General features: G+C 54.6%; 1 protein-coding gene and 2 non-coding genes across 4 annotated transcripts in view; 1 reads left to right on the top strand and 2 right to left on the bottom strand.

The window, feature by feature from the left end:
• LASP1 (LIM and SH3 protein 1) overlaps positions 1 to 23,684 on the bottom strand; it is a 40,641-nt gene extending 16,957 nt beyond the window's left edge. Inside the window, exons 1-3 of one of the 2 annotated variants that reach the window (XM_061143882.1) lie at positions 23,463 to 23,684; positions 16,529 to 16,623; positions 7,031 to 7,115 (exon numbers count right to left, since the gene is read on the bottom strand). In XM_061143882.1, the coding sequence (XP_060999865.1) occupies positions 7,031 to 7,115; positions 16,529 to 16,623; positions 23,463 to 23,531 (249 nt within the window). In that variant the 5' untranslated portion in view covers positions 23,532 to 23,684. Of the gene's footprint in view, positions 1 to 7,030; positions 7,116 to 16,528; positions 16,624 to 23,462 lie in introns of those variants that run through there. The other variant, XM_061143883.1, reaches the window with a different exon arrangement.
• Positions 23,685 to 24,408: 724 nt separating this feature from the next.
• On the top strand, positions 24,409 to 24,480 carry TRNAC-GCA (transfer RNA cysteine (anticodon GCA)). The gene has a single exon. It is a non-coding gene; the product is annotated as a tRNA-Cys (tRNA).
• Positions 24,481 to 26,189: 1,709 nt separating this feature from the next.
• Positions 26,190 to 26,261, bottom strand: TRNAC-GCA (transfer RNA cysteine (anticodon GCA)). The gene has a single exon. It is a non-coding gene; the product is annotated as a tRNA-Cys (tRNA).
• Between the last annotated feature and the right edge of the window lie 777 nt (positions 26,262 to 27,038).

The raw sequence follows: 27,038 nt of genomic DNA, 5'->3' as shown, positions 1-27,038 counted from the left end.
GAGGACCAAGGTGGTGGAGAGGGATTAGAGTCGAGGCAGGGGTAGCAGACAGGGCTCCAGCCTGCAGCAACCAGCCAGGAGAGACCCTGACCAGAAACCCCCCTGCAGTGACATCCACTCCCACCTCCCACCTCCAGGCAGAAACCCTGGCCAAAAAGTATCAGAACAGTGATAAGAAACTATTAATATGTATTCATATTTGGTGTATCCTGAGTGCCAAGAGCTTTACATGAACTGTCATTTAAGTCTTGCTATAGACTATTGTTAGTTCCATTTTACAGACAAGGAAACTTGAGCCACAGAGAGGGAAAATCACCTGCCCAAGCTCACACAGCTTAGCAGCACAAATTCAGAGCCAACAGGATGAAACTTTCATCTGCCTGACTCCTCAACCTTCACCATGGCTCATCCTGTCTGACAGCGAGAGGAAGAAGGTTCTTTCCAGAGCTCCAAGGACTGCCCCAAGCCCTCACCCTGGCCAGGATGTGGTCCTACCCGCTGAGAGCCTGGGGGAGTTTCTGAGTGAGGGCTGTGCCAAGGGGCAAAGTTGGTGCCCAGAAAGGAGGGCGGTAAGACAGACACTTGGAAGACTCAATCAATGAGCCTTTGACAGGCCCCGGTGGCTGCCCGGAGCCTGCCAGGCTGGCTTTTGAGGTCAGCACCATGGGAGGGGATGAAATGGGTGGGAGAGAGATAGCACTTCAGGCTTCCAAGCACCAAGAAAGACCCCTACCACCCCCTCCTATGCCCCCCTCTTCTGAGTATTCCATGGAAACTTGAGTACTAGAGGGACTTAAGTCAGACATTCAGAAAGGACTTCCCAAGCACTAAAGGAACTGAAATATGAAAACTCCTCCCCTGGGGGTTTTGAAGCACAGAATGGAGGCTAGAAATGGCCCTGGGACAGGGACCTATTCCTCCGGCTTTCAGAGTCTTTACTGTCTACCTCGGCAGCAGCTGTCCCAAAGCCCGCCAGCTGCCTGGACTTCTTCCATGCAGGCTGCACTGTCCTGGAGGCAGGTCAGCCCAGGACACAAGGCCTAGGACCTTGGGAATTTCCAGGCCGCTCCCAGGCATGGAGTCATCTGGCCTCAGGGCTGAGATGCACCGTGACCCGATTGACAACACGCACCTGTCGGTTGCTCTGCACCCGCCACGGGCTGGAGTCCCTGTCTGTCTCCAGAGCCCCAGCTCACCCATCCAACAAGGGTTTCTTGTCCCTAAAAAGTTCCAGAACCTCCTTTGTTCTGACCCAGACTGAAATAAAGGCCTGAATGTGCTAGGTCCCCTCAGACTGGAAGTTAACACAGTGGGTCCAGGTACCAACCCACCCCAAGGGCCTAGAACTGCCCCACAGCAGCTTTCCAAGCAGGCCTGGGTCAGCGCAGCAACTCAGCGGTAGGGGTGGGTTGGTGAGGAGACCCTTCTGGAAGCGGGCATCAAGAAAGGTAAAGCACTAAGAGTCAAAAATGCATAACTCCAGATGCAGAGGCCCCAGATCCAAGACCTCTGGCCTTGATTTCCTCACCTGTAAGAGGACTGTCCATAATGGAGAGGGGGCTTCCTACCACCAAGCAAGAGCAAAGAGCCCGAGGGAGTTGGTATGAACACAGGCTGTCTCCCACTTGCTGAGTGATCTTGGGCAACTGATTTAACCTCTTGGGCCTCAGTGTCCACATCTGTAAAATGGGGATCATGACACAACCCATTCTAATCAAAGATACAGGTGGCTTTAGAGCAACAAATACATTTATGAAGCACATGGCAGGGTTCAATGTGTAAGGATAAGTGTTAAGTGTAGAGGTGCTTTGTCAAATGCTGAACAAACGCCAGTCCCTGACTCCTTCCTCCACTTCCTGGCCCTCTGGAGGGTCTGGCCCCTAATCCAGGGGAATAATTGTCATGGCAACACTACAATGACATCAGCTGGTTCCCAGGCTCAGGAACTGCCTCTCCCTCCCTGCTGGGGAAGGATAATTCATTTCACTCCTGGCACAGGCAGCCCAGAGAGGGCGGGGCTGGAAAGAGCAGGGGGCAAGAAAGGATGGAGGCCTGTGCTCAGCACTACTTTGCTGCGTGTTCCTGGGCAAGTTCGTCCCCCTCTCTGGATCTCCTGAGAGTGGCCAGCCAGCTGATCAATAAAAGTCCTCCTGGTTCTGGAGTTTCTGACCATATTTAAGCACCTGCCCCTGACAATGGAGAATCAAGGTGGGGAAGATTCTCTGGCCATCTGGAGCTGGAGTAGGTGGCAGAGGTAAAAGTCAAGGACCTAGAAGTCTGCGGAGGGCCCCATGTAGAACCTTGCTCATCACCCAAGCTGGAGGGCTTGCCCCGCTCTGGGATGGCTCACCAGGATGTGACATGGGGCTCTGAGCGGGGAAGTGACCTGCTCAAGGTCACTCAACCTGCCTTGTTGGTACATTAGGATGCAACTCAGGAGTCCTGTCTGAATGCTGCCTGCCTCCCACCCTGGACACTCCCAAAGTAGAGAGGGCAGTGATGCCTAAGGCCCCTCAGGCCTGAACAACCAGGGCCTAAGAAATTCTACTTTTCATATATAGATTTATTAATTATTCTCCCAGATTCTAGCTTGTTCATCACTTACCATAGCAAACAGTAGGTACCAACAAAGGTTTGTTGGGTAAATGATGAATGAATCGAATGCAGAAATAAAATCTCCAAACAGGCAGCATAAGTTGAAAAACAACTGCCTTGCTGACCCAACATAAGAGGAAAGATCACAACTTAAAAATATATATATTGAAAAAAATGATACCAACAATTTCTACTTATTATGTACCTACCATGTGCTGACCCACATACTATGTAACCCACCCACTTCTAACAAAAAAGAAATTGTTTTAAGAGTAAACACACACAGATGGGGAGGAGAGCTAATGAAAAAGGTCAGTTCTGGAAGCAGTCATCAAAAGGTCTAATACTCCTCAGCTTGATCATATCCAAGTTCCCGCTTCTCTCCTTACCAGGAGAATGGTAATACATTTACTGAGTGCTGACTGTATGCCAGGAACTGTTCTAAATACCTACTGTATACTAACCTAATATATCACAATAACCTTTGGAGAGAGGTAATTTGTACTTTGCAGATAAAGGCACTAAGGTTCAGAGAGGTTAAATAACTGGTCCAAGGTCACTGAACTACTGAGGACAGATCCAGGATTTGGCCTTCAACTGGCTCAGGTATGAGTGACACAGGTATGCTGCCTACCCTGCAGGTTATAAGATTCAAGGTAAGAGAGTGGGAACTTTGCACACAGCAGGGCAAGGCACAAGGACTTTGTGCAAAGGACTTTGCTACAATCTCCCGTCCCCTGTGGTATGTGCCCCAAGGCATTTCCCAAGCACAGCACCGAGGATGATGAGGGTAAAATTAAAGAGACCTTCTCCTTTCACTTTTGTCTGAGCTCAGAGGGCCACACAGACAGCCCCAGCTCAGCCCCACCCCAAAGCTGCTGCCTCTACTAGTCCTGGGGCTGGGGGTGGGAGAGCTGCCCTTTGCGGGTAGGGGGGTGGAGGGCTGCTAGGCCCTCATCACCAGGGCTCTGCCTCAGCCAGGCCTGGACAGGCCCACCCAGAAGGTCATTTCTGGTCAGCCCTGTGGTTATCCACCCCCACAAGGGAGGCTCCAGGTGTCCCAGACACCGAAAGTACCACTTTGGGAACCAATCTAGAAATAGGAAAACAAAGTTGAAATAGCACAGGCAACTTCCCAGAGACAGAAGAAACACAGACACCAACGCAGGCCCAGAAAGGGGCCTGGAAGGAGACAGGGGTTGACCCCCGGCGGGTGGGGCGGGGTAGGTAGGGAGGCTCCCGCTTCCCGCCAGCCGGCCGGCCCAGCCCCCACGACCCACCCTGCCCCCACAGGACCACAGGAACCAGAACTGTCACGGCCCACCGCCCCCAGCCAGGCCCACTCAGCCCTTCCAAGCCTCAGAACCTTAGGCCCAGCCCTCAACTTCTAGGCAACTGGGCTTTCTGTCCCCATTTTACCAGGAAAGAAAAGAACACTGAGGCAAAGGGGTGAGACTGACACCACACAGCCCGGGGAAGCAGGAGACAGAACCAGACTTGCAAAGAGGACAGGACCCCTCTTCACCCTCTGCCTATCCCAGCCCCGAGCCCCAGCCCTCAAGAGCCCAACTGCAGGAGATTAGAGCAGTGGTCTCAATGCAAAGCCTCAACTCACACCCCTCACAGCAGCTCTTCACCTCCCTTTCTACCCCCACAGCCTGGCTCTAAGCCGCTCAGAGCAGGTCTGCAGGACCAAAAGCCCTCAGCAGAATCGCCAGGGCTGCCCAAATGCAACTCCCTGGGCCTGGCCCAGAAGTGGCAACCAAAATCCCCTTGGGTGGGGCCGAGGACTCTGCATTCTAAACGCCACCCTCATCCCCCGCCCCATCCCCCTGGTGGCCGAGAGCAAAGGGCCTGACTTCTGTCAGGGAGCTGGCTCTGCATGGCCTTTAACCTGTGTCCCCATCTGTAGCAAGGGGACAAGAGTCCCTCCATCATCAAGGTGGTTGTGACGACTGAATGAGGTCAGGCCCGGCCCCCTGTGATGACCCATGAAGAGTGACCGGCCTTCTCATGACCTCCCCACCCTCCCAAGAATCAGGAACCCCGGGGACAGGCAGTGGGCCAGGCCCCTGGGAGACAGGGTGGGTCTGGAGGTGGGCCGGGGGTGCTTCCTCCTACAGACCCCGCCCCTCAGGGATTGAGTTCCACAGGCAAAAAAGAGCTGCAGTCCAGCTTTTGTGGGACAGACAAAGGCTAAGGGAATTAGCAGGGTTTGAATTTCTCCTCTTGAGAGTAGGTGTGTGTGTGGGGTGTATGTGTGTCCCTTGCTTCTGCCTGAGTGTGTACACACACTCCCACACTCCTCTCACGCTGTCACCCCACAATGCTCTGACCTGCTCTCCCTATGAAGCCCCTTCTCCCCAGGGTGGGGAGTCCCCAGGGTGGTTGTCAGGGCCTGACCAGGGCATGCCCTATGCAGATCAGGCCCAGGCCCAAGTGCCATCTCAAGCCTTCTTCCTGCCAGCTGGGCCACCCAGCCCTCCTCAGTCAGCTGGGCTCTGGTGCCCACATTAGCCCCCACAGTGACTGCGGCTTTCATATCACAACAGTGGCGGAGCCTGGGCTGGTAGATGTGAACTGTGCTAAGAGCCAAATTAGCTTCCCCTACCTGCCCCCACGTGGCTCAGTGGTAGAGAATCTGCCAATGTAGGAGATGCAAGAGACGTGGATTCCATCCCAGGGGTCAGGAAAATCCCTTGGAGAAAAAAGTGGCAACCCACTCCAGCATTCTTGCCTAGGAAAACCCACGGACAGAGGAGCCTGGCCGGCTACAGTCCATGGGGTCGCAGAGTCAGACATGACTTAGCACGCATGCACCTGCTCCCCCATCACGGTGGGATACACGGGAGGCCTGAACCCCTGGCCTCACAGGGCTGCACAAGGTCAAGGTCACTGTACTTGGGAGTGAAAAAAACCAAGCCTGGATCCTGGAAGCTCACTGAGAGTGCGTGTCAACAGGCAAAGTCCGGTGCCTCTCAGAGCCTTGGTTCCCTGTCTCTGACGCCTGGAGTCAAGTCAAGGATAAATGAGGTAAAGTAACTGAAATGTTTGCTAACCTATAAAAGTTCTCACCAACAGGAGGAACTATCATGTTTATTATCAAAGTAGAGATAGTTCTCCTTAGGGAACTGGGTGGAAAACTGGAAAGAATACAAGTCTCAGACAAACCGGCATTCAAAGTCATTAGCACCTATTTCCTCTTCCGTAAAGTGAGAGGGATCTTGCCAACTGCACAGAACTATTGTGAGGCGTGAACGCTAACACACCCAGAACACCAAGCACTCCATACGTTAGCGTCTAATACAGTTATTACCGCTACTGCTACTTGTATGATTTCAGCAAGCCCCTTACTGTCTCCGAGCCTCAGTTTTCCCATCTGTACAGTGGGAAAACAGCACCTTCCTTGCAGGTTGCTGGGAGGATTAAAGGAGAGAATGCATGTTAAGCCTTTGCCATTCCAGGGCTAGTTCTCCTTCATGTGACCAACTGGGAGATCGGGAGCCAGAGAATTCACATCAAGATCAGGCAGCAGAAGCCCCACCTGGAGTGATCAGGAGGGATCCCCCTGAGGCCCAGGTGGATCCTTCCAAGACATTTTCCTGGCCCTGGGCACCCTGCCCACTTGGTTACATCCCCCAAGAGGTCTTTGCTAAAGCCCTACCCTGTCCCACCCTACAGTCCGGGCCAGGTTTGTCCGGGAAGCCCTTTCAGACCCCCAGTCAGGGTAAGTCGTTCTGATCGAAAGGTTCTGGACCTTTTGCTTATTCCTCAGTGACCCCTAAAGCCCCAGCTCTCTGTCCCTGGTGCAGGAGCCCCATCTCCTCCCCTACTGCAGTGGCAAGCAGGGCTTCCCCTGAGGAGGGGCGCAGGAAAATCAGGCCAAGGAGATGTGGGCAGGACAGGCCCCTGGGGCAAGGCTCCCTTAGCAGCCTGCCCTAGGACAGGTAGAGGAGGGCTGGGAACATGCCTAGAGGATAGACTGTGTAACTTCACTCTCCCTGGTCATTCCCTAACCAGGGATCAAACACGTGTCCCCTGCAGTGGAAGGGCTGAGTCTTAACCACTGGACCGCCATCCCAAGGACCTTCCTTTGAGGATGGGTGTGAAAAGAAAGGAGGGAGAGGGGACCAGCTTCCTGGAGGAGGTGGGCTTTAGGGGCCTCCCACAAAATTCCTGATGTAGAAAGAATCTGAAACCCACACCCCTCCAACCCACTTTAGGTAGGGGGTGGACGGGCACACTCTCGCCCACTTTACATTTCCTGATCAAGTCAGGAAATGTAAAGTAACTGGGGGTGGGGGCAGGGAGACTAGGCAAGTGCTTGGATTTCAGCACCTTGCTGAGTAACCACAGAAGGAAGGAGCTCTTGCCAAATCCAGGGGTGGCCCCGCCCCGCCCAGGCCAGGCCCCAGCTCTAGCCCCACTCCCTCACCTGACTCTGCAGCTCACTCTGTTGCTTGAGGCGGAGGTTTTCCGGGGTGTCAGCCACCATGGTGAAGGACTGCTTGGGGTAGTGTCTGCAGGACAGAAAACACACAGAAGGGGTTCATTCTAGGTGAGAGGCTGGGAACTTCTGGGCTTTTCACCCCCTTATCCTTGGGTGGTCCCTACCCCAGCATCAGGACCACGGTGCCCACCACCCATGGCTGCAGGGAGGCAAGTGTTTCTCACTCAGCCTGGGCTGAACTGATACATCAGGTCTGAATGGTGGCCACCAAGAACTCCACAGGAGGCCATGGAGATTCTCTAAAAGTTTCAGATCACCCAAATAATCCATGTCTACTGCACAGGGAGGTCAAGGGGGCCAGGCACTCAGGAGGGGAGAAGATGCTCATGGGCTCAGGACAAGGCTTTCAGCTGAGACCAGAAATGGAGACCAATGAAGCAGATGAAAGGTGGGAGGGAGACAGAAGGGGAAAGGGACATGCAGACGCAGGAGGGCTTTCTGGAAAAGACAGTGAGAGAGAAAAAAGGCACCAGTGTTTCAAAGGGCAAACAGGGTCCAACTTAACCAGAGAGCAGATGAGAGATCCGCTTGAGGCCAGAGAAGTCCCCATGTGATAGATAACAACACTGTAACCACAGCTGATGTTCCCTGTGCTAAGGGTGTCCATGCCCTAGTTCACCAAATTCCTAAAATCACCCTATTGTCTCCCTTTGACAGATGGGAGAGAGCAGCTTGGAAAGACTAAACAGTGTGGCCAAGGCACAGGGCTAGTGGAGGCATCCAGATTTGTTCCCAAACCATGTCTCAGGACCCAGCACCCTGAACCCAACCTTCCAACCTCCAGACACAGGCCAGACCAGGGTCCTATCCCCCAGAAGGAGGCCTGGCTTGGAGGTGGCAGGAGCCAGGGCAGCCCTCAGAGCCAAGCCTGCCAGGACCTCCAGGGCCATCCAGTCCAAACCCCTCATTTCCTCGAGAAGAAGGCTGTGTGCTGGTGCCGGGCACTTAGCAGACTTCATGATTATTTATCACATCAGTGGACTGTCTTTTCTCCACTAGTTCTCTGAGGTAAGAGGGTTCTCAGTGCTTTTTCTTCACTGACTTATCCCCAAACAGAAATCCCCAAACAGAAATCTGGTGTTCAGTAAATATTTGTTGAATAAACAAATGTCCTACACAGGCTGTTGAAATTGAGCCAGGATTAGAACTCAGGTCTCTCTCTTCCATCCCCACCCCTCGGGTCCCTAGAAAACTAGCTAGAGAGGCAGCCCTGAGTCACTGTGGTCTGTGTGCAGGTGCTGGTATGTGAAAGGGCTGGGGGTCCACAGGGGCCCCAATGATTTCAGGGACTGGCAGGTAGCAGGAGCCAAGGGCAGGCCACTCTCAGCCCTGGCTGACCACACCTCGCCTCAACTGTGACCACGGCCTGGTGCCCGACTCACAGGGTATCCCCAGGTAAGAGACAGATCACCCACTTCCAGCCACCCAGGTAAGCTGATGTGCTGTAGAACTGGTCACCAGCAGCCCTCCTACCTCTGTGGGTTTCATCAAGCCTGGCATGTTCTCCAGCCACCTGCCCCCATCCTGAGCCAAAGCTATCAGTAATCACACAACTTCTCCGTGTCAAGGGCAGGACTCAGGTGCTAGAGAACCCAACTAAATGGGAGAGGAGCAGTGGCTAGAAGGAGCCCAGCCCTGCCACTGCCTTGCGGGGTGACTCTGGCGAATCTTTTTTTCCCTGTGAGCTGTTTCACCATCTTGGACCTAGAATCACAGCAAGGTGATTTCACCTGTGCCCCATTCTACCAGGCAGATCCAGGTAAAATGCCCCAACTCTTAGCCTCCACTGCCCACTTGAGTCCTTCCTCCCAGATCAGCCCAGCCCATGGCTCCCTGAGCAGTGGGAAGAGTGAAAGAAGAGATTGCTGCTGCTGCTGCTGCTATGTCACTTCAGTCATGTCCGATTCTGTGTGACCCCATAGATGACAGCCCACCAGGCTCCCCTGTCCCTGGGATTCTCCAGGGAAGAACACTGGAGTGGGTTGCCATTTCCTTCTCCAATGCATGAAAATGAAAAGGGAAAGTGAAGTCGCTCAGTCTTGTCTGACTCGTAGCGACCCCATGGACTGCAGCCTACCAGGCTCCCCTGTCCATGGGATTTTCCAGGCAAGAGTACTGGAGTGGGATGCCATCGCCTTCTCCAGAGAAGAGACTAAAAAAGGCAAATACAGGTGCCTGCAGCCGGAAGCAGAAGTCTTGCATGGATGAAGGTGGGGCTAAGGCTGTAGACCCAGTCCCAGGTTTGGCCCAGCTCCACGAAGCCAGGGCCACCCACAGTGGAGAAGCTCCATTCAAAATTCCTGAGTTCCAGGGGAAGGGAGGATCAACTGGGAATCTGTTCCCGGAGCACAGAAGGAGAACGGCAGGAGGGATCTAAGTAAGATCTCTAGCAGGACTGGCAAGATCTCTCCCACCAAATCAGAGCCATTATGATAGCATCAAGGGCTGGTGGTGTCATGAGGAGAGAGTCTATAAGTGGAGGCTCATGAGCATAGGAAGGAGGTCAGGTCCAGAAGCAGGGGGCTGGAGAAGACCTTCAGGGTGGCTCTGGCCCAGAACTTGAAGAGTCAGTTCAGAGAAGATGGTGTAATTATCATTTGATGGGAAAGCATTTGTCTGGCAGGCTCAGAAAGCACATATGCACAGGAGCCAGTCTGCCAACCTGCAGTTTCCCATTTGCCTGAAGGTACAGGGTTAAAATGGGAGTGCCGGGTCCAGTGGTCCAAGGTCAGCCAGACACATACACCTGCCGTGCCCCCACTCTGCAATTCTGCGGCTCCTGAACGCTCTGTTATTCCTCACACGTGGTGAATATATAGACAGGCCTCCGCAATGCTCATCTCCTAGATGCCAAGGCCGGCAGGTCCACATTCACACATCTACAGTCTCCTGAGAAGGCTCTCAGGAGACCCCCCACCGTGCAGCCGGAGTCTGCATGGATGGGGCTGGCAGATATTTCATTCTCTCTTGGGAGCCACCATGACCCCAAGATCTCAGCGCCCCCACCTGGGGCCAGAACACTAATCCCATCCGAAGGGAAGGGGGGACCAGCCTGGATGTCGTCAACTCAGCTCAGTCTGGAAGGAGGAGGGGGATTTTAAGCATCAGATTAAGATAGATTAAAGGGGGGCTCTGGAGCCACCGATCTCTTACCCCTGCCTCCTAAACCCCAACCCCAGGTCAGAAAAAGGCAGGCAGACATAAGCATGGGCTATATTCCTCTTGCTGGGTCAACCCTGTCCCCTCCCTCAGCCCCCAACCCTGGCGAGACAACTCTGCCTTTCCTGTCCCCTGCTCACTGCGCTTCAGGTTCCCATGGCAACCTCATCCTCAGCTCCAGGCAGCAGAGCGGCCGAGAGCAGGCAGACAGAGCGAGTCTGTGGGGGTGGGGGAAGAGACACAGACAGCCAGCGTATCCTCAACTGCAGAGGAACCTGTGAGGGCAAAACCAGGAGGCTGTGTCTGCAGGATACTTGTAGACGGTTCAGATGAGGAAGACGTGAGCCCCAGGTTTGTTTTCAGGGCAGGACACAAGAAGGCCAGGGCTGTGCCCCTCCCCCACCAGCATAACTGTCTTCAAGAGGGCTATAACTGATGTGACCTCCTCCCAGAAACAATTAATTGCTGGGGATTCTACCTTTTCCCTCCCTCTCCATCTTCAGATTGAAGCTCCGCCACCCTCCCTCATTACTACCCTCAGATCCCAGTCGAGATGAATGGATATATGTGTATCCCAATGTAGGCGCTAGGGCAGAAGAGAGGTCCCCCACCCCAGCTAGTGACCCCCCTGGTACCGCAGCCCCAACAACAGCCTGGGCCCACACAGTGGGAGAACGAGGGGCCAGGGTGGGGAGAACCAGGCCTCCCAACCCTGGCCTGGAGCTGGGTCCAGAGCACAGCTGTTCTTTGTCCCTTCTGTGGGCCAGCCTGCACCCGGCCCCTTGTTAATCATTCCCAGTGGCAGGCCCTCTGCTGATGCCCCTCCCCACCCTCAATGGCAGTATCAGCTGCTCTGGGAAAGAGAGGGACGGAGATAGCCCACTAGGACAGGAAGCCTGGGGGTGGAGGGTGCAGGGGAAGGGATCTAGCATTCATGAGGGCAAGAACAGAGTTGAGCAAGATAAGCAGGCACCTGGCAGCAGCCCAGGCCTCTGGGAGAAGTCAGAGTCAAGTAAAGTTACTTCAGGATACATTGTATCCTATGCACATTCTCTCCTGAAACCTGCCACAAGGCTTTGGGCTAGAAAAGGCAGGCAATATCCCTGTGCCCATTTGACAGATAAAGAAAATGAGACTCAGTGTCAAGGACAGAGATCTGGCCCAATGCACTCTCCCCCATTCCACACATGTCCGGACAGCTAAGGGCAGACTGACTTCCCTCCCCCAGGTGAACGCCAGCCTACTCCTAGTTCTGGGGAAAGAAATGCTTGGTTGGGTGGGTGGAGAACTTCCTCTTTCAAAGCCAACCAGTTTCCAACCATGGCTATTCTAAGACAACCGTCTGGGGTCTCTCAGCCACCCCCAGCCTGAAGCCACCTACTCCTTCTGACATTTCTAAAGCAGGTTCAGACAGTGACCTCGGGGCGGGGGGCAGTGTAGAAGTGGGGGCTCCTCCCAGAGGACCTCTGAGTCATCTTCCTGCTTGAAGGGACTGCAGGGCTCCTGCAATGGGCTTACTGATGACAGGGATCGCTTGGAGGGCAAAGCCCTGTCCCTAGTCCCACTATCAGCCGAGTTCCAGACACAGAACAAGAATAGACCAGTATCCTGGAAGCCCAGTACCCGCTTTCGACAGGCAGCCTTGCCCCTTTCAGCCTTGGATCCCTTCAAAAGCCACAGCTTTTTGTTCAAGGAGGAACAAAAATACAGCAAAAAAGCAACAAGGAGCCTTTGGTTTTGCCAAAAGGGGAAAAAAAAAGAAAAACAACCCACAGCCCTGACATCCTGCCTGTGGAAGGAGCTACTGATCCCCCTGCTGGGAACACTGCCCATGGGCAGTCAGGGAGGACTCCCCTCTAACCCTGTTTTTCACCAGTCCCCCAGGCCTAAGGGGCCAAATGGTGGGGACAGGAAACAACAAAGAGGCATTGTCTGACCAGAGGAAAAAAATGAGCAGCTGAAAAGATCAAGGCTAGACAAGAAGAAGAACTGACCAGCCCTCAGGGGTTGTAGATAAAACGAAAAATCAAAATCGAAGGCAATACACAAAGAGAAATGATCATGTCAAGTCAGGAAAGGCATGGAAACACTGGGTTTCAGTTTCCTCATCCATAAAATGGGCTGTTAGGAAGCAAAGTGATCCCTGAGGTTTCCTGAGGTCCTGATGTCTGAGTGTAAGGAGCTGGAAGGTGAGAGTGAGGTGGGGGCTGCCTAGAGGTTACTATGTGTGCCCCTTTGGACTCCCCGCCCCCCTAAACATAGCATACACACCCCTTCCTACTCCCTTCTCCTGATCTCATTTTTCCCAGTTAGAGGCAGAGAACTCTGGGGAGGCGGGAAAGCCCCAGACCCCAGTCCTGGATGTGCCTGTCACTGCCCCATCCCCAGTTAACTAGACCCCAGAGATACTTCAAGCCCCACCAGCACAGGTCCCACCTCACCCCCTGAGGCCTGGGGAAAGGAGGACCACAGTCTCTTGTTCCCTAGAACCAGGGACACCTCCACCCTCCTCAGCCCCTCAGCCCACAGCTCAAGGCAACTGAAGGACAGTCCCAGAAAGATACAACTGAGCATTCCCCTTTCTTCCCCAGCCCCTGTCCACTTAACACCCCAGAAGCTGGTCCCCCGGGCCTGCAACTGCCTCAAGTTGGCAGCCTCCATCGATTCATGGGCTCCAAGGAGGAAGAACAGGAACATTCCTCCCCACCCCCACCCAGCCCCACCCCGACCTCCGGGCTCTTCAATTATTTGCCTGGAGACAAGATAAAGGACCAGGTTTGTAATTGTGACCAGATCTGCCCCACTATCAGAAAAAGTAGTTTACAAAACAAATCGTCCAGGGCATAAATTGAGGGCATATATATTCCTCTAACCAGTGGAACAGGCTCACCCCGCCTACCTAGATGCTTCGAGAAAGAATTATACAAACACAGGCATGCTTCCCTCTACCTTGCCATAGCAGTGCTGGGTGCCAATGGCCTGGGAAGTATGAACACAAACGCGGCCTATTCAGTCCGATTCCCTGGCGCTTACCCCTGGCCCCACAGCCGGCGGCGTGTGTCTGGATATCCAGAGGCACGTGTGTGAATGCACGGCCTTGGGGGTCCACTACCACCCAGAAGGCCGGCTGTGGGCTCTGGCCTGTGTTCTCTCCCCAGCCTCACCCCAGACAAGTCTGGTGCAAAGAGAAAATACAAGAGGCCTTTCTGCTGCTTTCAGTCACTTTCCAGAACTTAAATCTCAGTCTTCAGAGCCCACCAGGGAGAAACAGACAGCGTTCCTTCTCTTGCCCACCCTCCTGCAAGATCCTGGCTCAGGGACTAACCAGAGAACGCAGAGGCCCCCCCTGCACACCAACTCACATACACCCTCCCTAGGTGGGCTCACTCCCTGGCAAAGGGCCTGGGGCCAAGAATGATCACTTGTCCCTCTGGGTCTTGAGCAGGAAATACTGAAAAGCCAGGCCTGAGCGTCACACAGCAAGGCCAGGCTGGGAACTGGGGCACAGCTATAGCCTAGAAACCCCGAGACTGGGGAACCTGAATGTCACTGGTGGATGGGGTCAGAGGCAGGAAGAAAACAGGAAGGGATGAGAGTGAACACTCAGCACAGTGCCTGGCACAGCACAGTTGTTCAATAAAACTGGTCTAGGCTCCAGCATCCCTAGGTGGGAATTTTGAACCAAGGGATAACTGAGGACCAGACAAGTCCAGAGTGTGCCCAAAACAAGCTGGGCCTGCATCTGAGATATCCCGGAATCCCATGTCTGGCTCACTGGCACAGACCAGCCACTCAGCAGACTCTGGCTTAAGGGAGTGTGGCTGCCTCAGGCAAGGTGCTGCCAGAGCTCCCAGGAAACACAGCTGGGTCACAAATTCCCCGTCTTTGGCCCCTCCTCCCAGGTCCTTCCCAGGTAACATCCCAGCTAGGTCAAAGGTCAGCTGGGCAGGGAAGAATAAGAGCTGTAAAGGCTGGGGGAACAGAGGGATCAACCTGCTGTTCTGGCTGGAGGCCAGGAGAGGCAGGGGAATCTCACCCTGGGCAGGTGGGAAGCAGTATCTGGGAGGGGTGTGTCATCTTCCGCCTTCCCTGGAGCCCCCCAAGCCCTACAGGAGCTCCCCACCCCTACTGGCTGCAGCCTCCTAGAAGAGGGTGAAAAAAGTAAGCTGGGACTTTTTGGTACTAGGCTGAGAACACACGAGAAAACAAGGACAAGCCTGATTTCTTTTTCCAACTCCCAGAGCTCACTGAATTCTAGGCTACCAGAGTCTCAGGGAGAGACAGGAAGACGCCTCAGTCCCTACTGCCCACTGAGCTCTGGGCTCTGCCAGACTCCTGCCTTGAGGAGCAGAGGCTCAGAAGCTGTCCCCAAAGGAGTCTCGTGCCCAGAAACTAGCCTGAAGTGGGCCAGCAATCAAGGGGTTAACTGCCCCAGCCACTGGCTTTGCCACACCCCACCCCACTCCCCAACAGAGGGAGGAAGTGGCAGAGAATCAGGGCTTGTGTGAGCCTTTAAGAATTTGAAGAATGTCCCATTTCCCTTGGGGGGAGGATGGGAGGGGTCGGCAGGGGAAAGAGGACCAGTAGAGCTAATAGAGAAGGGGCAGCTGAAGGAGGAGCCAGGACCTAGCTGTGACCCTCTCTTTAGCCCAGGCAGTCTCCCCAGCGTCCCAGTCCCTCCCAGAAGGGAGGAGGTTCATGGTGCTTCTTGGGCTTGAGATTTTATCGGTTTTCCCAGCACCTGGCACAGGTTGGCATCTCGCAGCCGGCAGGCAGTAAGTGCCTGATGCAGGCTCCAGCCAAGGAGATGAGGCTGTAGTGTGAGCAGGGAGGGGAAGACAGGAAGGGGGAGTTGTTGTTCAGTTGCTAAGTCATGTCCGCTTCCTTGTCCTTCACTATCTCCCGGAAGGGGGAGACAGCCATTCAAAGGGGTTTAAGACCCCAACTCCTTTTAGACAAATCCCAAAGTTCCCCTCCTATGTGAACTTCAGCTGTAGAAAGCCTCCAGGCTGAGAATTTTTAAAAGGGAAAAAACAAAAAAAGGACTCAGACTTCCCTGGTGGTCCAGTGGCTAAGACTCTGTGCTCCCAATGCAGGGGTCTCGGGGTTCAAGCCCTGGTCAGGGAACTAGATCCCACATGCCACAACCAAAGAGTTCACATGCCACAACTAAAGATTCTGCATGCCACAACTAAGACCCAGCATAGCCAAATAAATAAATATAGAAATAGTTCTTTTATAAAGGGACTCAAGTCAGATCCTAAATTTTTTTGAATGCTGACCTTGCCGCCTACTTAAGTGACTTGACCTTCCAAAGCCCCCCACAGAGCAGCAAGGCTGTGAAGTCCTACATGAGCCCAGACCTGCACATGATCAACCCGAAGGTGCTGCATTCTCTGAAACTGCGTGGGAGGGGACAGGGTGTCTCCCTGGGATGGGAGACCCCACCTCGACCCACCTCCCTACAGCAGGCCAGAGCAAACTCACACTGGAAAAGACACGAAATTCTCTGCCTCCCTCAGCAGGCAGGGAAGAGCTCTGCCTAGGGTCAGGCCACATCCTTCATGCTATTCCCCAGTCTCAAGAAATGACAGTCAGGGGGCCCCCAGGCCCAGGGCCTAGATTCTCTGGTAGAGACAGGGCAGGGGAGAGGTGACAAGTCAGCTGCCATCACAGTGAGAATGTGGAAGGCAACGCGGAGAACACAACCGGCCAGAAACAGGACCTTTTCTTGAAAGACCACGTGGATCCCTCCCTTGCAGCAGGGTGCGGTGGAGAGAATAAGCTAGCTATATGGGGATTGAACCAGCCTCTCGCTAGTCATTCATCTTGGGAAAGTCCCTTCCCTTCCTCAAACCTCAGTTTCCTGCTCTGTAAACTGGGCATATTAACAGTCCTGACTATCATCTAGCCGTGGTAAAGAGGACTCAACACGGTTAAAACGTGTGGAGCAGAGGGTGGAAATTCTGGGCCCCGCCACATTGTGGGTATCAGAACAGAAGGAAGCTATGAAAGTGAAAGTGAAGTTGCTCAGTCGTGTCCGACTCTCTGCAATCCCATGGACTGTAGCCTGCCAGGCTCCTCCGTCCGTGGGATTTTCCAGGCAAGACTACTGGAGTGGGCTGCTATTTCCTTATCCAGGGGATCTTCCTGACCCAGGGATAGAACCCAGGTCTCCTGCATTGCAGGCAGGCGCTTTACCATCTGAGCCACCAGGGAAGCCTTAAGTGCCTGCCCAACAGCCCCTGCCCAAGGCGGACTCACGCGTTGCAGTAGGGCTTCTTCTCGTAGCCCTTGTAGTTCTTCATGTTGAGGGTCATCTTGCAGGTCTCGCAGTGGAAGCATGCTTTATGCCAGAACTGGGGGCAGAGGCAGAGGGAGGACACCATCAGATAAGTAGGATTTAGGAAGGGGGCTCAGGCCCCAGAAAGGAGCATTCCTCTCTGGGACTGGAACAGACACCACCCCCCCACACACACACAGAAGTGAGCCAAGGACATCTCAGGTCACGGGCTCCAACAGCTGATGACACCTTCCTCTGTCCCACTGATCCTGTCTGCAGGGGAAGAAGGGCAGACCCCAGAGTGAGTGGGGAAAAACTACCCCCTGCGCCCCCTTAGACTGGCTTCACCTCCCCCAGACCACTCCTGCAGCCTGCCTGCCTGAGGAGGAGAAGCCTCATTGCTTATGCAAAGCTGCACCAGGCGTTGCTAAGAAGCCGCTGCTGCTGAACATTGAGGTGCAGCGCCTCAGCCTAGACAAGGTCTAGGGGGACAGGAGGGCCCAGCCCCCATGCACCCAGGCCCTCCCAGATCCCACACCAGACACACCTGGGCCTGGGCAAGGCGCCAGCCCCAGTGCCTCCTCTTCCTGAGGGACCCCTGCCCAGAGTGTGGGTGAGCGCCCCAGGCTCTAGTCAGCACACCCACACCACTTCCCTCCCTCCTCACCCATCTCCCACCCCTCAGCTGGTCTCACCCCTCAGCTGGTCTCCCTCGGAGGCAATAGAGCTCTGCTTGGAGGTGGATCCCCCATCTGCATAGTGGCCATCACAGCCCCACCCTGGCTAGCTGGGTGACCTCGCTCAGGACCCACACCTCTGAGCCACTTCTGTGTCTGCAGAATGGAAACCTTAATACCCATCTCTTTTGGGACTGTTGAGGTTTAAATGAAAAAAATCACACAAAATAAATAAGTAAATAAATGAAAAATCACCTATAAAACCCTCAGCACAGCACCCGGCAGCTCTAAGTACTCAAATGCCAGGTGCTGGGTGTGGCAGGGGTGACCCTCAGCTGAGGGGGCTGGGCAGGAGGTGTGTGAGTGCTGGGGTGCAGGCGGGGCTCCACGGTGCCCAACCACAGCTAGAAGACCTGTGAGTGAGACTCCGTGACCAGGAACACCCCAGCAAAGGCCAGGGACCCAGAACAGAGCGAGGATCAATCCAGGGCTGCCAAGGGAGGGGAACAGCGTCCAAGAACACGAGGGCAGGGGAAGTAATGTAACAGAAGTGACCCCATCCCGAGAAATGCTGAAGCTCGAGAAAATCCAGGCAGATGAGAGACTCGCCCCTGGCACCTGGCAGCCCAGGACGAGGCCCGGGGATTAACACCTACCAGGAGCCCAGCTTCCAGGGCCCCAGAATCCGGGCTGCTGGGGTGACCCAGCTGGCCTTTCCCTGCCCCCTTTCCCAGGAGCCAAGGGACACACTCCTGATTCCTCAGAGAACGAGGCCAGAAGCCAGGGAAGGGCACGGGGAGACTTTCGAGGTACCCAGCAAACACCTGGTTTTTGGCCACCTATCAAGAAATTCCCCCGAGGCAGTGCTTTTCAAATGTATTTCCCAGCCAAGAGGTGCTTCTGGGCCACTTGGGAGAAAGGGACAGAAAAAAAGGTTGAGAGGTTGGGATGCCACCTCCCTCACCCTGGCCCATGTTGACCAGAGCCCACAGGGTAATTGTGTGTGTGTGTGGGGGGGGGGGGGGGTAGTCACCTTCTAATAGGGTACTTTTTCTATCAAGGAGGCCCAAAGGCCTCTTCAGGAGTGGAATAGTGACCAAAGGAGCAGGAGAACCGCTCTTTGGGAAGAAGGCCAGGGGAAGTCTGGAAGCAAAGAGGAGGCTGGTGAAGCTGGGCTCCCAACTCAACCTGGGCTGATCCCACAGCCCACGGGAAACCTAGAACAGAGTGGTCCCTGCCCCCCACCAGCCTCCCGCAATGCCTGGGAGGTGCTGGCACAGTGCCCCAGCTCTGTCACCAACCAGTCTGCTGGCCTCTGCCTGCTTAGCTGCACATGCCCCTGCCTGGGCCCCCCGCCTCCCCCCACCCCCGCAGGGGCCTGCCAGGAAAAACATTCTCTGGAATCCAGACCATGACCCACTTTCACACACACATAGGCAGGAATCCGCACTGTCCTCGGCCTGGGGACCTCCAAAGGTGCCCCCCTGATTGACTTGGGGGAGACAAAGGGAGAGACGCAGACACGTGCACCCTAGCTCACAGCCAGGTACCCACCCTGGAGCCAAGCCCCTTGGGAAGGGGGCAGAGTATACCAACCAGGCTGGGGTACAGGGCCCGCAGCCAATCCAGGGGTTCTACAAGGCACCCCCTGCCGCCAGCTACCACTGGAAGGAAGGGGAGCCCCATACAAGGGAACAGTGCCCATTTCTATCTATAGCTCTTCCCCACCTCACCTCCAGACACCTCCTGCTCACAGCTAGACACGTTAGAGGATAGGGAGTGGTCATCTGTTCTCTTACAGGGGGGGTCCAGGAACAGAATAATGAAAAGGAGGGGACTGAATGCCTTCCGGGTAACTACGGAACTCATCTGTAAACTGGAACTAAAATCCCAGTCCCATGGAGGTGCTGGGAGGTGACCTAGCCTCACTTCCCTCCCCTCTCTGGAGGAAGGCGCCAAGAAAGGTTCAAGAAAATCCAGCAGCTTCCACCACTGTGTCCTTTTGGAGACAGGAGAGTGAGGGGGATGGGGGGCAGAAAATGGCAAGTATTTCAATAGCCCCTGTGGGCCAGGAAGACCCAAGGAGACCCCAAATGAAAAGACACCCATCCCTGTCTCAGTCAGGTCTGGTAACGGACACAGTCAGGGAAACGTCAGTAACACCCCACACTAACCCTCTGTCCACCTCTTTTCCCTGCCCCAGGAGCCCTGCCGCAGAGGAGGAGTCCCCTCTTTCTTAGAGCCACAGGTAAAGTTTCAGAGAAGCATTCCCGGGACTAGGGAGCAGTTACCTCTAAACATGCAACTCGAATCCTCCCCACTGCCCTGGAAGTCCACGGCTTCCCTGTTCACCAAAACCTAGTTCTCTGGTGCCCGTTAGCAGCCTCTCAGCCCATGTCCCAGGCTCCAGTATCAGCCTCCACTCTTCCTGGCCTGGAGCTCCAAAGCTGCAACCCACTCCACAGAAAGGCAAACTGAGGCTGCTGGGGGCAGAAGCAAGATCCCCTGCACTTGGGCAAGGCTGGGGTCAGCCTTCTCTCTCTGGAGTCACCGTAGAGGTGGGGGGAGCAACTGCTCACGGCTCTGGGGGTGGGGGGTGCGGTGAACTTCAGGTTGCTGTGCCTGCCGCCTGGGATCTTGCCCACTCCACCCTCGCCACCCGGGCGCCCTATGACTCAGGGCTAGAGTATGAGACCTCTCCCTCCCTTCCTGTCACCAGGGTTACAGTTTCTCACTCCTCCAGGGGCAATAGTAGCCCCACCCTGGCCCAGTCACTACCTCAGCTGGCCACCTGGGAGGCTGGCTTAAAGGCAGAGACCATGGCTGCACCTCCCCAGATTCCCAGGGAGTATTATTCCTGGTTCAAGAGCTCAGGCCCTGAGCATTCCACAGGCCAGGGTCAGGAAGGGGAGGGCCCACCACAAACATTAGGGAGATAGTGTAAATTAAAGTACTTTTTGGCAAACACAACAGGCAGAAGAGCTGAGCACCAAGAACTTTAGAGCTGAATTCCAGCTTGGGCTGCAGGGAGTGAACCGCATGACCTGTCTGGGCCTCTGCTTACGGGGGTCATAATTTACAGGAGCCATCGCATCTGCTCTGTGAGGCTCCCGGGAAGACTAAGCCTGGCACATTCCAAGGAGTCTATGCAGGGACGGTCATGGGATGACTGTGGGGTGCTCTTAGCTAGGAAACGAGGCACCAGGGCGACAGGCCTTTCCCCTCGTCTGTGTTCCAGGCCCATTTCCTTCTACCTTGCTGCCACCTGGGGGGTGATGGGGAGAAAGGAGGGTACTACAGAGGCAGGGAGCCCTCCCAATGGGGGAGTCCAGCGGACTCAGCCCACCAATCCTCTACCCTCCTCAATGCCTCCATCTGTATTCAGGAGCTCGGCAAAAGCAAGCCAGGCCAGGGGGACTCGGTGAGTCCCCATGTTAATGCCTCCCAATGTGATCTAGGACCAAACTCCAAGTCTGTCAAAAGGTAGAGGACACTCTGAGACACAGCCTCTCTCTCTCCGCAGAGGCCCTGCAGCAGCCCAAGAGGGCCCCCGCACCAAGTAGGTGCTTAATATTCATTGAATGAATGAGCAAGCGACACCACCCTGTTTCTTCCCCAGCTCTAATCCCATAAGTTGGGGAAACAAATCTGGACCTCAAACACCGTGGCCAGCCGTACACATTTATTCAGCAGGAGGACACGCTGGGTAATGCAGGTTGACGGGAGGGTGGCCATCAGAGGTGATGCAGCCTTTACTCACCTGAGCCTTTGGGAGATAAGGTTCAGAGAGGAGGAAAGGCTGACACCAAGGACGTAGCTTGTACTCTGGGTCATGGCGGGTCCTAGGGAACTTGGAGTGAAACAGGTGAGTCTAATTTGAATCTCTCCTGTTGTAAATGGGTTGCCTTGGGAAGCTGGTTAGCAGCTGTGTCTATGGGACTGAATGTCCCTCCTCAGGCATCAGACCCCCATTCCTAGTGCCTGCCCTTACTGCCTGGAGGGCATTGGGAGGAACCAGTCTGATACCTGGATATTCCAGGCCTCCTGCTCAGGGCAGGGGTGACATCTCCCCAGGGAAACCTCCTGTAGGCACAGATCTAAGAGAGAGGAACCGCCAACTCTCACTTCCCAGGGCGCCCTCCACCTGAATGTCCTCTTCCTGAGAGGGAAAGAAAACAGCTGGGGAGGGCGCCTTAAAGGGTCTGCACCCTCCCCTCGGACACCAAAGGTCTTTACAGGGAAAGCCAGGTATGGGGCTGGACAGAGTACCCCAGAAAAGGAGAGGGCGCACAGCCTATACCACATCCCCTTCCGGGCGCTGTGACAGGCACTTGAGTGCACCTCCCCACCTCCATGGAAATGACATCATCATACCCATCTGACAGAATGTGAACACTGAGGCCTAGAGCCATTCATCGAGCTGGTGGTGAGCAGACCTGGAACTAGGACCAAGTCTTCCAATGCTCAGGCTAGCAGTCCTTCCATCAGACACTGCTTCTGCCTTATGTGGGTGGAAAGTGGCCGTTGCCTCTTCTCAATTCATGACTGTGCAGAAGGGGAGCACAAGGAACTCAAGACACAGAGGCCAAAATCCCTCCCACCAGGGAAGAGCAGAAACACCAGTGTGCAAGGCCAGAGAGCTCTCAGCTCCTGCCCCCAGGCTCAAGTCCTGCCCTCCCGCATGGTCTTTGGGAAGGTCAGCACCCACACTCATTGCACCATAACATGGCCTTTCTCTTCTCCTGCCCAGCCAGGCCCAGGAGACAAGACTGAAACAGCAGCAGCCCCACATGACCCCTTCCTCCAAGAGCAGTATCAAAATGATCTCAGAACCATGGAACCCCACCCCCTCACCCTGACTCAGAGGCCAAAGGTTACTGAGGAAGCGCCAACCCTAAGGAGGAGGGGAAAGACAAAAGAATCCAAGGAGCGACCCTTCCCCCCCCCCCCACAAAAAATACCTGACTCCAGGTGGGCCCTGCACCCTCTTCCATCCCATGCCCCCCAACCCCTGGCCAATCCAGACAGGAAGGAGGGAATATGTGGACAGGGGGCCAGCTTTAGGAGGTGAATGAAAGGCACGATGAAGAAGGGGACAGAATTCTAGAGGCCTCTCCTCCAGACCGAGGAGGGGATGAGAGGGGAGGTGGATTGCCTTAGGACCTTAGCGAGATTAAAAGAGGTCCGGATCCTACCCCAAACTGCAGGAAATACCCAGTTCCACTCTCCGCCCCCCTTCAAAAAGTATAATGGCAACCAGATGAACGAGTCCAGCATGATGGGGGGGGGTGGGGAGGAAGACGCCTAAGGGCCCCCAGAGGACAGTGAATTTCCAGAAGGCCATCTTCCCTTCCCCCCAACACGTCCCCCCTTTTCTTGGCTCCCCCTGAACTCAGCCAACCCCACCCTCCATTGGGGAAACCTGCTCTGAAAAGTTAGCTCTTTGTTCTTCAGGGTGGACTCAGCCTCTGAACACAATTTCAGGAGATCTCAGTGAGGCAACCCCCACCCACCCTACTCCAGCAAGCGACCCCGCCCGGGTCCCGCTGGGCGGACCATCGCTGGGAGTGGGCTTCTAATTTGAGGTGGGGGCTGGGAAGCTACGGAGAACGCCGGCTAGTCCATTAACCGCTGAACCACCTAGAGGGCTGCAGGTCGTCCAAAAAAACGGGCTCTCGCGATGGGGCTCGGGTTCTTATCCGAAGGCCAGTTCACCAGAGCCAACACTTGCCCGCTGACGGCCCCCACCCTCCAGTCTCCAGGCCAGGAAGCCGGGCCAGTAGCCGCCGGAGCGGACTGCTTAGCAGGGGCCCCCAACCTCTGCGCCGCCCCCCCGCCGCCCCCTCCCCCAGCGCCCAGCGCTTCCGCCTACTTGGCGCTCGGCGAGGCGGGGAGAGGGAGCGGCCGTCTCCTCTCACTCTCCCGGCCCTAGGGGGCGGGACTGCACCCCTAACCTTCCCTCACTCCCCCCACCCCAACTCCGGGGCCCGGCTTCCCCACCCCGGGGCACCGAGCCCACTCGTCTCCAGTTGAGGCTGCCCGCCAAGCGTGGACTCGCTTCCTCGCCCCGGATCTCCTGGTTTCCAGACTGGGGTCCGTCCCTCACACCCCATGACACGACACACCTTCCCTCCTCCCGGGATCGCGGTAACGGGAAGGCAGAGACCCAGCCCCGCTCTCCTCCTCCGATCTGGAGCTCGGGGACTGCAAAGACCCGTCTTCCAGTCTCGAGTCTCACCTTATCCAGACAGTTCACCTTCTCCGTGGGGTACACGATCTTGCAGCACCGAGCACAGTTAGGATTCATGGCTCCGGGAAAGGCTGGGGCGAGGACGCCCGAGCTCGCGCGCGTTCTCTTTCCCCGGAGCGAGCTGGCGGGAGACGGCCGCGGCTTTAACTGCACAGGCTACAGCGACGGCGGCTAGAGCTAGGGAACTGGCCTCCGCCCCCGCCCTCCTTCCCCTAATAAACACAGCGGGGAGGAGGGGCTGTGCCGGGGCGGGGACGCGCCGCGGGCGCGGGCAGGGGCGCGCGCGGCGAGGCGCGCTCTCCCGGCGACGTGGGACTGCGCGGGGGCGGGTTCCAGGGAGGACTGCGGGCCCAGCGGTACGCGCCTAGGTGAGCTCGCGAGCAGAAAGGGCCCTGGAATGCGCCTGGAGGCCAGGCGCGGACAGGCGACCTTGCCCAGGGCCCTTCCGCCGCTGGAGGCGGGGCGGGGGCGATCCGGTTGCACGTCTGGGCACCTGGGCTGCAGGGCGGGCGAGCCCCTCGCAACTGTTCTGGCTGGGGTTCGAACCCACTCGAACACCCAACCAGAGTCGCCAGGTTTCGGGACTTCCTTTGTACCCGTCGGTACCTGGCGAGAAATCTGCGGATCTACGGGAACCCCCCTGCCCCGCCCCTAGGATGTTAGCCATGCCCTGCAACATCCTCTCCCACAATTTGTAGGGCGGAACCCGTCCCTCCCTCCAGGACTCAGTCTCTCGCAGACCGGGTTAGTTCTTCCGTCCCCGCGCCTCTGCCGTGCAACTTTCCCGTAGTTCCCCGAATCCAGCGAGCTTCTGCTTTGCGCTTGACCCCTTTTCCTCTTGCGTTTCTTTCTCCTTACTTACCTTTACTGTTCCCATTTAGTGTAGCAGTGTCTTAACACTCAAAAGAGCCACATCCAAGCCAAGGCGCGGCGTGGGGGTATAGCTCAGTGGTAGAGCATTTGACTGCAGATCAAGAGGTCCCTGGTTCAAATCCGGGTGCCCCCTTGGAGATTTCTTCTTAATTTTTGTCTAGTATAATTCTTTCCTTCTTGATCCATATTTTAACCTCGGGTCCTAGGTTAAAGAAAATAGAGAAAAGCTATTTTAAAATTCCTTCCTCATTCTCCAACCGTAACGGAAGGCTTTCGGTTTTACTTCGTACTCAGCAGCAGGAGGGGGTGGGTATAGGCACAAATCAGGTACAAAAACTTCAGGTCCCCACGACCCACGCCAGAGATACCGGGATTCTGCGGTCACCGGCGGCAGCCTCAGTCGTGTAAGGCGGTTCCAGGCGCTGGTTCAGAAGGCAAGACTCCCCCAATTTGGTGTTTCATTTTGGGTAGGGGTGGGTCAAGAGAAGAAAACCCACAGACACAGATTTTCTCCAGCTTCAACTTTCTTTATTACCGGTGACAAGCGCGTGCCCTAAGCACCTTTCCTTATTGCTCATAACACCAGCACAGTGAAAGCAGTTTGAGAATGTGGAAATGGTGAATGCCGACCCAAAAGCTCATTTTAATTTACAAAAATAAAGTTACATCCTGATATAAACTAATGTAGTGGTTCTCAAACTTGAGTGTGTCAGAATTAAATAGAGAGCTCCTTAAAACACTACCACCACCACCCCCCAACTACCAGCTTCTGATACTCTTGGCCTGGAGTGGGACCCCAAGAATTTGCATTCTTAACAGATTCCCAGGGGGTGTTGATGCTGCTGGACCACACTTTGAGAACCACTGAGCAAATAATACAAGGCCATTAAGTTTCATAACCTAAAGACGGGGACAGATGACTGTCCGCTGTGTGACTGGCGGTTATCACTGTTGGGTCCAAGGAAAAAGATCAGGGAGCAAGATCGACCCTCTCGACTAGGTTTTGCCCAAAAAAAGGAAAAAGAAAGGATAGTGGGAGAGGCATGCTTCTTGAGTCAGGGGGAATTTGTGGTATTTTAAACTTGGAATTTGGTTGTGTCAGCCCTCAGGGCCCCAGGGGAATACTACTCGAATATTTTTTTCCCCAGGACTCCCGTTACTGTCTGGAGAAGGAAGTGGCAATCCACTCCAGCATTCTTGCCAGGGAAATCCCATGGGCTGAGGAGCAATCCTCAGGGTGGCAAACGGTGGGACACGACTGAGTGAGCATGCATTACTGTAAGACAAGTCGTGAAGCTGGACATGGCGATTAAGCAGAGCTGCTGTGCCCTTCAAAGCCCAGAGGTGAGAAATAGCTAAGTTTTCATCCCGTTCCTGGACACCAGGCCTTAGACTCCACCTGTAGGTTTATCAGGCCAAAACCTTGCCTTTGAGCTAGTATAAAGAAGACGAAAGCCGTCCACTTTTCATCTTAAATCTGTGCTGTGACTTCACCACTTTTATGAACTAGGCAAAATAATATTGCCCCGCCCAGGCACTCCATTTCTTCCCCTCCCAAGAAACTATGATTAACATCAAACTTAACTTCAAAGTCTTGAAGGGTCTCAAACTGGAAAGGTCTCAGCCTTCTTTCTACCTACTGAGGATACAGGTGGGTGGGCTTCTGGCCACTGAGGTAGAGTGCTCACCGGAAAAGTGGTGCAGTCATTCCTGTGTGACTTCTAGTGTTTCTCTCTCTACTTCTCAGGGTTAAGAGTACTTTCTGAGAATCTCCAGAGAGTTTTGGATTCAGAACACAGAGTTTGTGTTAGCCTGCGGCTGTGAAAAATGGAAAACCAGGGAAGGGGGCACCCGGATTTGAACCGGGGACCTCTTGATCTGCAGTCAAATGCTCTACCACTGAGCTATACCCCCTCTACTGGAAATAGTCTGGTAAATTCTTTTTACGTCCATTCCAGCCTTTTTCTTTTTCCTGAAAATTCTTTTTCCAAAATCAGTTTCCTCTTGCTACAAGATATTGAATAGTAAGAACAAGGAACAACATTAAAAGACCTAGTAAAAACATGGAATTTTGAAAATATGTGAACTTTTGTCTTTTCTAAGTTCAATTCTTTATCCATGATCCCACCCACCTCTTCACCCTAAGAAGTCAGAGAAGAGCTTCTTGCAAAACAGTAAGGAATCCTTTTTCCTGGTCTCTCTAAAAAGAATGCAAGCACCAGCTGAACAGACGTGTCCACTGAGAGACTTTCCCTGGCTATGTTCTCTAGTGGTCCCTCTCTATTTTTAGGAAACAACTATTATGTGCCCCATTGTAAGTGCAGAGCATACTTTCAATAGATACAAAGGTTCTCATTCTCACTGACTTTAAAATCAAATGGAGACAGAATAGAAACAAGTGCACAAATGAATAAACGAATAAGGAAGATGACTAAAATAAAAGACAAGATATGTATTAGGGAGGTATGAGCGGGTATTTCAAGATGCATAGTCAGGGAGGGAAAAGTTTTCTTCACAGGTGATTTTGGAGTTAAGACGTGGATGACATGAAAGAGACAGTCATTTGCCCATCTGTTGGGAGTGGGCATTCCAGTTAAAGGAATTGGCTGCTGCATTGGTCCTAGGGGTGAAACTATAATTCTAAACAATACATGCAACCCTATGTTCATAGCAGCACTATTCATAATAGCC

Source organism: Dama dama, chromosome 5, assembly GCF_033118175.1.
Source record: "Dama dama isolate Ldn47 chromosome 5, ASM3311817v1, whole genome shotgun sequence".
Classification (NCBI taxonomy): Eukaryota; Metazoa; Chordata; class Mammalia; order Artiodactyla; family Cervidae; genus Dama; species Dama dama.
The sequence above is the reverse complement of the archived record's forward strand: the minus strand, read 5'-3'. Positions and strand labels throughout refer to the sequence as shown.